At 39.6% G+C, this 13,164-nt stretch overlaps 1 protein-coding gene across 3 annotated transcripts in view; it reads right to left on the bottom strand.

Moving 5' to 3' along the window:
* KIAA1210 (KIAA1210 ortholog) overlaps positions 1–13,164 on the bottom strand; it is an 89,926-nt gene that overhangs the window by 34,235 nt on the left and 42,527 nt on the right. For all 3 annotated transcript variants that reach the window (XM_048864610.2, XM_048864609.2, XM_048864608.2), the window contains exon 2: positions 4,880–4,956. In XM_048864610.2, coding sequence (XP_048720567.2) covers positions 4,880–4,946 — 67 coding nt within the window. In that variant the 5' untranslated portion in view covers positions 4,947–4,956. The remainder of the gene's footprint in view (positions 1–4,879; positions 4,957–13,164) is intronic.

The raw sequence follows: 13,164 nt of genomic DNA, 5'->3' as shown, positions 1-13,164 counted from the left end.
ATAATATTTAATAAATTAGACACTAGGAGAGGCGAAATATTGTTTCAAAGACCTTGGGCTGTGACTGGATTATTCTGGGAATTCAGAGGGAAACTGAGGCAGAGTGTTCACAGGTTCATCCTTGACCCCAAGGGTTTTGGTACCTTCCTCCATACACCAGTTCCAGATTAGAGGTGGTCCTCAACAGCATAGAGGCAAACCCTTTTTCAGGAATCTCAATCAAAATACTAATGCCTGGTTCCCAGGGAGCAACTGTGTCCCAGGAATTGACTCTAGTTAGAGAGAGTCTCCCTTGCTGATTGCTACAGGTCCCCCAGAAAGAAACTTCATCACAAAACTAACAAAAACACAAGTATTTCTTCAGAGGCTGTACACTGCCCAACAACAGAGAGAAAGAGCGTGGAAAGACTGTGTAACACCACCACCTAGCGACTCTCACCATAACGATAATAATGAGACACGGCACTTTCCTGCCATGGCTTTCAGCTGAAGACCTCAAAGCACTGTAAGAGATGAGTATCTTATATTATCCTCATTTTACCAATCAGATATCTAAAAAGGGGAGTAAGTGACTTGTGCAAGATCACACAAAGCCCAAGCCAAAGCCCACTGAAGTCAGTAGAGATTCCTGTTGAGTCCAATGGGCTTTGGACCCGGCCCATAAACAGCCAGTGGCAGAGTTGGTAACAGAAGACAGGTCATGTGCTAGCCATTAGACCTCATTACCTCTCAAACAATACAGAAGTCAGGTGGTTCTTCTATCTTCAAACCACCACCAGTGCTCATATGAGTAATTAACATTCTAAACGTCTCTCTCCCAACAGTCCTGTACATACCTATACAGCCTGTTAGGTCTCTCTACATTATTCCAAAAAGCAGCTGTATACCATCGGTCCAAAATGACTTATTCTAGGTAAAGGTAAAGAGCATGAAAAGATAACAGTAAAGTGGGGGGGGGGGAGGGAGAGAGAGAGAGACAGACACACACACACAGTATGTGTGTGTACGCGCACACTCATCCTCCATCCCCAACAGGCTTCAACTGCTCAAAGAACAAAATGTCAGACCGCTGCAGGAAAATTTTTAGAAATTTAAAGTCATCTTATGCATTTATTTATTCATTCTAGTGCCAATGCCATTGGTGAGCCTAAACTAACTAGGTGACCCTCCCTGTTCGTATCGCCATGGGTGTCTGGTATGTATGTGTAGCAGAAAACAAAGGCATTACAATGACATCGCTACACATACATACCAGACACCCATGGCGATACGAACAGGGAGGGTCACCTAGTTAGTTTAGGCTCACAATGGCATTAGCACTAGACTAAATCAGAAGCTAATGGACGGGGGGAGGATCAGTTCACCGAGCTAGTTGTTCATATAGTAAATTATAAAAACAGGAGTGAAGCAAAGCAAACAAAGAAAGTTGCCATGACTGTTACTGCAAAAGATAAAACTAGGCAATTTCTTCCCTGATTTTTTTGCTGTTGTTTTAATCAGTATGGTAAATAATTTCAGGATGGATGCCACGGAAGTAGTTTGTAAGCATCAGACAATGAGTAAACCGCAGTCGTTACGTGAGCGATACATACTACCCTAATACAGTTTAAAACTCAGAAACCACCATCAGTTCCTTAACCATCATTTTAATGTTGGCAGTGCCTTGCACATCATCTCAAATAGCCATGCTAACACAGTTACGTTCTGCCTAATTGAATTCCTCCAGCTGTTTAAACTAAATTAGAAAAAGAAAGCTCTTCCCTGAAGCTTGCAGAAACTAGCTGTCCCAACCATTATATCAAAAAGCCACTTCAAGATAACCCTTTCCTGTGTGATCTGTGTATTTAGACTATGAGCCCTTTGGGGCGCCACGTCTGTGTTCTTGTATTAAGTGCCAAATGCTCTCAGAACTCAAGACATAATTCATAACGGTATTCACTTTAGCTTCATGTTGTGAACTGTTGGGCATCAGTTTTGTTTGCTGTTCAAAAAAGTTACCATGTTTCACCTCAGAGGCATTTCAGTACCAGGTGAAGTAACCAAATATTTCACTAGGTTCATAAAGCACATTGTGATACTGGAACTATCTATGGGAAAGATAATCGGTGTTTGTACAGTATACAGTGCCCAGCACAATGGGGTCCTGACCCATGACAAGGGGTTCTAAAAACTGCAGTAATACAAACAATAATAAATAAAAAAGGAAAAAACTTAAGCAGATAACGAATTAAAAATCCAGCACAGAGAGAGGGAGGAATCCCACGTTAACACAACTGTGTATAAAACCCTTCATCAAACAGTTTATGAATGACGACTCACGATTTTTGAATGCTTGGGATTGGCAATACTGCAATTTAAGACGTATGTTTTCCAGATGAAATTTAAAGGGCTCGTCAACTTTAAAAAAAAAAAATCATACTGCTATCTGAAAATGTATGGGCTGTTAAAATTACAAGTAACTACTGTAACTGCAAGACAAGAAAACAAACATTTTGTTCGGTTTTTTTCAAGTTCATTTACTTTGTGCATTTCACAGCACTTTGCATGTAGCCAGTTTCATTTTTTCCCCTCTCTGGTCAGTTCGTTAAACAGTATCCCCTTGTTGTTTGTGTGATTCTTTTACACAGCAACAGGAGAAAGAAAAACATTTTTTAAAAGAAGAAAATGTGATTGTAAAATGACAGTATCACCAACCTCAAATGTTTAAAAAATCATGTGTCAGATGCCCCCAAATCTTGAGACTGGCTTAAAAAAAAATTATGAAATCTAAACCAATCATAATAAATTTTAGGTACTTTTTATTTGCCTTCTGGGTTTTGGGCCTTTAAAGTGCACGAAGGTCATATTTGCAAGCTTTTCTCTCCAGCCATGAGGGTTAGAAACTTCATATTAAAAATATTAAGCCAAGAGTCTCATGAAATACCTTGACTCTAGGAGTTGAGACTTTATGAAAAATGCCAAATATTGCCAGACTTGCAAGAGTAGGCAATGCTAAGATTGTGACTTGAAGGTGGTCAGAGAGTCAAGTTTGTCTGGCTTCTCTCTGTGATCACAGCCATCAACAGGGAACAGCACATACTGAAAATGCTCTGCTACTTCTAGGAAAAAAATCCAAAATCTGTGGAGTAATCTAATTGACTGGAGCATAAACACTGGAAATCTCAGTCTCCAAGGTTTTTGCAATCCAGCCCAATTAAAGCTATAAAGGAGGATTTGATGTAATGCTACACTTTGTAGAGAGCTAAGAAAGGAAGGGTCTTTTGAAAAACCAAAGGAATGGGATAGCTCTGTTCAGTGCCAGTCTCATTAAACAATTCAGTGTTAGCTACAGCAAATCCAGCTCTAAAAGGGTTCGGGGTAAGTTGGAAACAAAAACCTTCTTAGGTTTTTTCATACCCAAATATATATTTAGGGTCAATTCAGCTGCAGACGTTGCACCAAATCCTGACCTCATTGTAATCAATGACAAAATTCTCACAGGCTTCACTGGGTCCAGGCTTTCACTCATGAGACGTGTATTTATGACCAGAACTAGCCAGAAGGAACTTAGTCCTTCCATGCAGTAGGTGTCACACAGATGATAAAGTTCACTAGCTTGCACACTCTACTATGAGGAACCTGGGATGATTTGCACAAACTAGATTTATATACTAAAAAGTGTTATTGGTTAAGCATCCATCCTTATTCTCAAAAAGGAAAGGAGTACTTGTGGCACCTTAGAAACTAACCAATTTATTTGAGCATAAGCTTTTGTGAGCTACAGCCAATGAAGTGAGCTGTAGCTCACAAAAGCTTATGCTCAAATAAATTGGTTAGTCTCTAAGGTGCCACAAGTACTCCTTTTCTTTTTGCGAATACAGACTAACACGGCTGCTACTCTGAAACCTGTCATCCTTATTCTCTATCTTCATTCCTTTATCTTACTTCCACCACCCATTCATAGTTCAATTAACAGACATTCTACTGTTCTAAAATTTGCTTATCTATGTAGTCCCATTTCCAAGAGCTCTAGACGCCCAGCAGAACGGCTGTGCTTAACTGCGCCTATCTGCAGCCTTTATAGTGCTACATTGCCACTCCTTACTCTGACAGCTAGCAGTCCTGTGTGCATACAGGTCTCTCTCAGCAGCACAGTTTGATCTATACCGATGGGTGCAGATACATTTACGCAGGATAAGCAAGAAGACTGTTATCATCTGTGAAGTACTGAACCAAACGCTCCATCGATAGATGATATTACAACTGCTCCGGAACTACCTCAGCCCACCTTACTGCTGCGGATACGCGTCTCCTGAGGAACAGCTTGTGGCAAACAGTGGCAAAAGGCTTTTTGTTGTTTAAGACAGACAGATCTTCTGACTAGACAAGACAAGACATTTTCCTTTCTCCCTAGACTGTCGCGCTCATTCATGGGGCTGACAGAGTGCCAATCCAGGCCACAAGACTGAAGGATAAGCAAATGGGTGGACATCTGTAGCAAACACGGATGCTCATCAACCATGGGGAAGTGCTACAGTGATGACATGGTCCATCACCTCTTCCTTACACAGGAGTTGCCACTGCAACATACACTCAGGGCCGGATTCTAAGATAAGATCCAGGCAAAGCAGCCAGTTCTGCAGACTATGCAGCCCTGTTTGCTAGGCATCCAACATTAGAATTTGAGATAAATATCTTGCACAAATTTATGACTCTCTAGGACTCCACATTGGTTTCCCCAACAAGATTCCCCTGCATACATGGAGTGGCTCTTTCTTTCCATTATGAAAACTCATGAGACTCCAAAGAACAGTTCAGTCATGGCTCCCTTTTAAAGAAATGAATCCCGCTTTCCAACAGCTTGCCAAATTAACTGTACGTGTGAAGAGCAGCTGTTTACCTGCACATTCCTCAGTTATCTCCCCAGCCTCTGGTGACTGTATGACATCTGTTGGCCCTGTAGCCATGATGTAGTCACTGAAATAAAAGATAAAACCGTGTGTTAATTTTTAGTCAATGCACTCAACAATGTTAGAGAGACAGATTCATTCTACCCAGCAAGGACACCGAACATTGCTGAAATGTTCCCAGATACTAATCACCAAAAAGAGCTTACACAGATATTTTGCACTCCAACCAGTGGCAGATTTACCATGAAACAAATTGTGTGGTGGCAGAGGGCCCCAAAATGCAGGACAAATCTGACAAATGACTGAATTTAATAAGCGTTGCAAGTCGCAAAGCAGTCCAGGCTTTCTGCATTCTGCAAACTTATTCTGCAAACTGTGCTCTAAACATGGTTTTTTGAAGTAGTCTAGCAAAGAATTTTGCTTCACCATTTTTTCGCTGTCTCGGCAAGAGCATAACAGCAGCTAAGGGAAATCATCACTTGTCACTCGAAGTCTGTCTGCTTGATCTATTATCCAGCTGAACAAAAGCACCCTCCCTCGCACTTTGCAACAATGCCCGTGATTTGCCACAAGTATGTAATGGTTCAAAATCCCGTTTTTACAGAGCCTGGTTAAAAACGCAGGATTAACGGTGTTAAACCTAATTGGGTGGTCCATGGCCTACCCGGGCCCACCTGTGGCTACACCCCTGCTTTTTCAGACATTTTTAATCTGCCTAAAATCAAGGTCAGTTTTTTGTTTTTGTTTTTGTTTTAGCAATAATGAAGCAACACTGAGTCTGGCAGTCAAAAATGCAAAAAAAAAAAAAAAAAAAAAAAGGCAAGGCAAGGCGATAAAGCTAAGCAAAAAGACAGTTTGTCGTCTTATTTTAAAAATCTTGAAGTATTGAATAGTGGACATTCATCAAAAAGTATGGATGAGGAAACATCTGAATTATCTGACCATTCGCTGAGTTGTGGGGATACCTCAATGACTGCAAAAGTTGAACAAGTGGACTCAAGTGACAATGGAACTACGAAATATTGGTAATTTTGTCAAAGTAAGGGAAGAAATCTACCCTTGTATTATGGCCAAAAATCTGTTTAATTGGATATGATAGAATATTTCTTCGTAAATAAACCGAAAATCATAGGTGCTATGGAAAATTTGAGAAAAGAGTATAAGGTTGCAGGACGAAAGCAATTTAGAGGTCTTCATGAGTCCCATTTTCTGAGGATGAAGAAAAATGGGACAACAGAAATGAGAATTTGGTTGATTTTTTCGGAAACCACTAAGGCAGTCTACTGTTATTATTTGCAAATTATTCCCTGACCATAGCAAAGGAAAAAAACATTCATCAACAGGCTCTCTAATTGGAGAAACGTTGCAAGACATATTGCTGATCATGAAACTTCCAAAGCTCATATTAAAGCTATGTGTAAGTTCGTTCCAAGGTGTAAAGTATCTGGAAGAATTGATTCTGTGCTATTGGCACAGCTGGAAAAAGGAGTGTTCTTACTGGAGGAAAGTGCAGAGACGTGTTGTTGCCACGATTAAACTGCTGTCTTCTTTGGGACTACCTCGAAGAGGACATGATGAGTCACCATTGTCAAATCGAAACAGTAATTTTTTAACCTAACCTTGAATATCTTAGTGAATTTGACCATTTTCTCAAAGAGCATGTGAAAAATTATCAATATTGTGGCTCAGGGAAGACTAACTTTTTAACACACCAAGCCAACGATGAATTAATCACTATAATGGCAGAGTGGCTCAGAAAGCAATTCACTGATGAAGTAAAGGATGCCAAGTACTATTCCATAATAGTCTATTCAACACTAGATGTGAGTCATGCAGACCAATTAACATTAATTTTAAGATATGTGACCGGCAATGGTGAAGTTGTAGAGTGATTTCTTTGTTTTGTCCCGCTAAAATCCCATACTGCTGAATGTCTAGAGACAACTGTTTTGGAAATCATTGCAAATTTAGGTTTGGATATCAAAAATTGTCGTGGGCAGAGTGTTGATAACACTGCAAATATGGCAGGAAAATATTCAGGTCTACAGGCAAGACTGAACGATGCAAACCCCTCTGTTTATTCATACCATAATGAATGAAGCTGACCATAAATGGTCAGTTTTCAGAGTGGAATGGTGCCCCCCAGGGGTCTGTTCTGGGACCAGTCCTATTCAACATATTCATAAATGATCTGGAAAAAGGGGTAAACAGTGAGGTGGCAAAATTTTCAGAGGATACAAAATTACTAAAGATAGTTAAGACCCAGGCAGACTGCGAAGAGCTACAAAAGGATCTCTCAAAACTGGGCAACAAAATGGCAGTTGAAGTTTAATGTTGAGAAATGCAAAGTAATACACATTGGAAAGCATAATCCCAGCTATATATATAAAATGATGGGGTCTAAATTAGCTGTTACCACCCAAGAAAGAGATCTTGGAGTCACTGTGGATAGTTCTCTGAAAACATCCACTCAATGTGCAGCAGCATACAAAACAGCAAACAGAATGCTGGGAATAATTAAGAAAGGGATAGATAATAGGACAGAAAATATCATGTTGCCTCTATATAAATCCGTGGTACGCCCACATCTTGAATACCGTGTACAGATGTGGTCGCCCCATCTCTAAAAAGATATACTGGAATTGGAAAGGGTTCAGAAAAGGGCAACAAAAATAATTAGGGGTATGGAACGGCTTCCGTATGAAGACAGATTAATAAGACTGGGACTTTTCAACTTGGAAAAGAGACGGCTAAGGGGAAATATGATTGAGGTCTATAAAATCATGACTGGTATCAAGAAAATAGATAAGGAAGTATTGTTTACTATTTCTTATAACACAAGAACTAGGGGTCACCAAATGAAATTCATAGGCAGCAGGTTTAAAATAAATAAAGGGAAGTATTTCTTCACACAAGACACAGCCAACCTGTGTAACTCCTTGCCAGAGGATGTTGTGAAGGCCAAGAGCATAACAGGGTTCAAAAAAGAACTAAATAAATTCATGGAGGATGGGTCCATAAATGGCTATTAGCCAGGATGGACAGGAATGGTGTCCCTGGCCTCTGTTTGCCAGAAGCTGGGAATGAGCAACAGGGGATGGATTACTTGATGGATTACCTGTTCTGTTCATTCCCTCTGGGGTACCCGGCACTGGCCACTGTCAGAAGACAGGATACTGGATGGTCCTCCCCCTTGGTCTGACCCAGGAGGGCCATTCTTATGTACCATGTTCCAGGCATTCCTTAAATTTAATCTGCAATGCTACAGCTGAATCTTGTGACGGAGCTACACCTTTTTTTGACTTTGTTCAAAATGTGTATGCCTTTTTTCGGTTTCCACGCATTGGTGGAGTATGCTACAATCATGCTTGGAGCAGTCACATGAAACACATTTGATAGTCAAAAGAATTTGTGACACCAGGTGGTCTGCTCATGCAGATGCTGTTTTGGCTTTGAAAATGAGCAGATGATGATGATATAAAGAAAACCTTATTAGACATAGCCACATCAAATTCTGAAAAACCACATGCGAAAACTGAAGCAAAATCATGAGCACAAAAGTTTGAAAAGTACAATATTGCTGTTTTTACTCTTTTGTGGAACCATTTACTTCAAAGAATTAATGCCGTCAGCAAATTGCTGCAAAAGGTTGATACAAATTTATTGAATGCTGCACAATTGTTAGCCTCAGTTAAAAGCTGTGTCATGGAAGTTCGAAATGACTGTAGCTCGGTGGAAGCAGAGGCACTAACATTAAACAGAAAAAATAGGTTTTTCTGATATATCTGATGAGAAGTGTAAAAAAAAAGCAACTAGAGACAATGTAATCAATTTAAAAAAGGGAAAGAAGATCATTGTTAAGATCGTCAGTGTTATTTGTGACAAAGTAATAGTGCAATTGCAGAGTAGAGGTGAATCTCTAAAGAAAACTGTTGATTTATTATGCATGTTTTTTGACAGAAGCATGGACGAAAAATGCTAAAAGCCACTACAGTAAGAAATTAAGTGAATTCTACCGAGAGGACATAGACACAAATCTTTTTGAAGATGAAGTAAAACATTTCATTCATTTTATCAAAAATGATGAGGTTGATTTTGTAAAGAAAAAGTGTAAAAAAAGCTAACTGAAGAAAAAATATTTTCTTCAAATTGAATAAGTTTCTTCAGAGGAAGTTAACTTTTATTTTCCATTCATGCATCATCTATACTTTGTATTTTTTACACGTTAGCAAAATGCAAATACAAGCTTTCATCGAGACCAGAAGTTCTCAAACTGTGGTCCAAAAACTCCATTCAGGTGGACCGAGGAAAGGTTATTAAGGTGTATTTTTTTAATAAAGCGCTCTTATCCAAAGCACTTTACGATAGTTAGCTAACGGTACAAACAACATTTGGAAAGATCATTAAGTCATCCGACGAGATCCTCAGCAATTTTCAAGTAGTCTGTGAAAAAAAGTTAGACTACAAAAACAACCAAGGTACCTCACTTTATTTTCATTTACTTCCTATTACTTATAATATAGGAGAAGGATGAAGAAAAAAAAGGAAAAAAGAATGAAAAACAGGGGGGAGATAAAAGAGAATGTTCTTTTTCTTGGCTGGGGGCGGGCCCAGAAAATGAAGCTGTGTACAGGACCCCACTAACTCTAAATCTGCCACTGACTCCAACCACAAGTCTTTTCTTCACTTTCAATAAACAACCCTCTTCCCCCCAGCCCGGCCAAAACTTCTTCACAGCACAGCTGTCTTTTCAGGAAGTCAGGATCAAAGCCATTAAATATGCTCAACTAAGAGTATAACACGTCCCAGCCTCAGAATACTGAATCTTTACAGGTTTCAGAGTAGCAGCCGTGTTAGTCTGTATTCGCAAAAAGAAAAGGAGGACTTGTGGCACCTTAGAGACTAACAAATTTATTTGAGCATAAGTTTTCATGAGCTACAGCTCATTTCATCAGATGTATTCAGTGGAAATCGCTATTTACTAAACAGCCACAGCTCCCTCCAAGCTACAGTACTTTAAAAGCCTGTCAAAATCATGCAAAAAAGGACAATATGTTTTTTTGTTTTTTTTAAAGTCCAAATACAACTTGAGTAAGAGAGATGAGCTGCTGAGAATTCACATCCTGTCCTATGGTGTCTCCCTCTAGCAGTCATTGTGCTACCCTATCAGCATTATAAAAATGAATTAAGCATTTGCATTGAACCAGCATCCTAGGCTATGCTACACATGTAGACCCTGAGCTCAGCTGTTAGATCAAATCTATTTTGGATTTAGTGCAATCAGCTTTTCTCCATGACCTTCAAAACCCTATCACAAATAGGTCTATTGATCAATCAAGTTAGCAGATAGCATCATTTTCCCCCTTGACTAAAACAAAATTAAATCTAGTTTTTAAGATCATACAAAGTTAAGTGGCTCCAGTTTGTATTTTCCAATGCTCCTTCAGATACAAAAGCATTAAAGCAGCAGACCACAAAAAAGTTACAGTTCAAATGTCAAGCAACAATGGAAATATGACAGTTTTAGCAAGACAGCTCTACAATAAAAAAAAATCGTGTCCTTTGATGCGGAAGATAAATGATACAATATGCCAGAATTTAAGGAGCAAAAAGTTTTTATTAATAAATATTAATTTAGATACAAAACCTGCTCCAATAGACTTTAATCTGGTCTTTATTTGCCATTTTCTGACTCAAAGTGTTTTGTCGATATTAGTTAAGACTTTCAACATCACATGAAGGGACAATTTTTATACCAACTTTACAGACAGGTAAACTAATGTAACTGAGCCCCAAAAGTATGAAAACCTTATAGTGACAGCACCAGCCCACTGAACTGAATAGAAAAGCCCTGCATTAGACACTGATTGAATTAAACCTTTTTAAACTACAGCTGGTTTGAGGCTGTCTTCAAATAACTGTTAGACAATAATAATAATTGAATGCTAATAGGCAAGTCCGGCTGCCATGATTTTTTCATTGTGATTATGGAGAGGCATTATGCCTTTCAGATCATCTCTTCTCTTTCTTTTTCCTAATGTTTTGTTATGTTCTTTCTTCTGTAAGGTCTACCTTTCCCATGTATTCTGGTTAAAGTGGTGATCAACAGGATTTCACATGGAAGTTTTGTCCTATTTTTTTCCACTGCTCCTTATATATTGTAAATGTTTGTTGCATTAGATTTTCTTTCAGGTAGGGGAAAAATCTATTTGAAATTAAGTGGAAGGAAAGCGTTCAATAAAAGTGTTCAGTAAAACTGACAAATTTGCAGGTCCCCAGATCTTAACTCATTTTTACAGAATGGGCCAGATTCTGAGTAATTTACACCACTGCAAATGAGATCAAAATTTGGTGCAATGTTGATTTCATGCTGGCTAGTTTTTCCTGCTTAGTTTTCATCTGTTATACATTTATATAATCACTTTATAATCTCATCTGCTCACTAAGAGTCTTTCTAGGACTTCATTAAATTTTGACAGTCATGCTTCTAAATTTTATTATTTAATGCTCATTTTTTTCAATTTGGTAATTTTTTTTTAAATGTACAGTGATGATTCAGCTGACAGGTAGTATCTGAGTCAAATCAGCTCCTGCATTTACCCAATTTTACAGCTGGACTGACTGAGGCATATGGAGGCCAAGTGATTTTTTCAAGGGCACACAAAGAATCTACATCTCGCACTAGATCACATTGCTATTATTGTCCTAAGTATGAAACAGTGATTTGGGAGGGAGAGGAAACATAAGAGTTTTTCCAAGCTTTCAATGAACAAATATGCAAATTACAAAACAATGAGCTCTACCAGAAAAATATTTGTTGAAATATTTTAAACAGCCTCAGAATTTAAGAACCTAGGTCAAGCAGGGCCGTAGTCCACTGGCTATGTTGTAACTTACTTGTACTTTAGAAAGAACAGTTGTCAAGATTATGGATAATATGCCCTGGACTGTGGGCATCTGTCATGGTAATGTAGAGAGAGAAAATGACAAACTATCAATAGAAATCCATGTGAGAGTACAGGCATTAATTGATTGAATCCTTGGAACTTCACCATTTCTAAAGCATAATGAGAGCTGACAGACACAGTGCTGTGGCTGGTGTATCAATACAGCAGATGTATCACTGCCAGTCTTTCAATCAGCTGTACTGACCATGTGCAACATGCGAGCTTTCCCACGGCACTAACCCATTAGGCAAGGGTTTTTCAAAAACGCAATATGTATATTGATTTTTGCTGATAAAAATATCAGGTCAAATAAAGGCATGACCATTTGCAGCAACATTTTCAATATACTCTTTGGGTCACGAGACACTGGAGCGCAGGGAGGGTGAAGGAATTCCCAGAGGGACGACACAGATTCTCTCTGGAGCGGTGCGAAATTTCTCAGCCGGCAAATGGGACTCAAGGGAGAGCCCTGGGCCCATTGCACACCCTGAGTAACCCCACTGTGGGACAAACCGGGACCGAGAGAGACCAGAGGTAGGGTGTTCCCCTCTCCTATGACAGGGCAGCAGCAGAGCCGACCCACAGATGCTGCTGGGGACACAGGATTGCCGGAGTCCCAACGGCTGCTGCATTATCCCCCTGAGGGATGGAATGGTTCGTGCATGGGCAGAGTTACAGACCTACTAGCCCTGTCTTTGATTCTCTTTCAACTTGCCCCCACAATCTTTCCCCCATTGCATAGGCCTGGTGGGAGCCCCTGCAGTGCAATCCACAGTGCAAAAGGACCCCTTGCTAGGTCTCCCAGAAGCCAGCCACAACCTACACAGAGACAGCATATTGGTTTCTCTATGTCCTGGCCTGTCTGCTCCCATGGGCCGGGGAGGAGGGAATGGAAAGGATTTAAAGCTTAACCATAGCAGCAAGGATTTTGGAGAACACTGTGCTCTTCCCTCCTTGCCATGCCCAATCAGTACAGAACCGATACATTAATGAATTACTTGCATTAAGCACAAAACAACAAAACGGTTTCCTGTATAGTTGTACATATCAAAACAAAACTGACTTTACTGGATCCAATTTGCAGCTGGCGTTCAGATCGCGGGGGCATATTTTAAATCAGTAAATCTCCTGCTGAGATGCAGAGTTATTTTTGAAGCAGTCAATAGGAACTGCCTAGCAATCAACATGGCATTCATCTTTTTTTGTAGTAAGTTTATTGAGTCAACACAGGCCTACAGGCTTGTATCTGCTGCTCCTTCAATATGCAGCTTCCATTAATAACCGCAACATTTTTCATAGCAACAGCACTTACACATAGCTTTTCATGT

Source organism: Caretta caretta, chromosome 9, assembly GCF_965140235.1.
Source record: "Caretta caretta isolate rCarCar2 chromosome 9, rCarCar1.hap1, whole genome shotgun sequence".
Lineage (NCBI taxonomy): Eukaryota > Metazoa > Chordata > Testudines > Cheloniidae > Caretta > Caretta caretta.
This window is presented reverse-complemented; position numbering and strand designations above follow the sequence as displayed.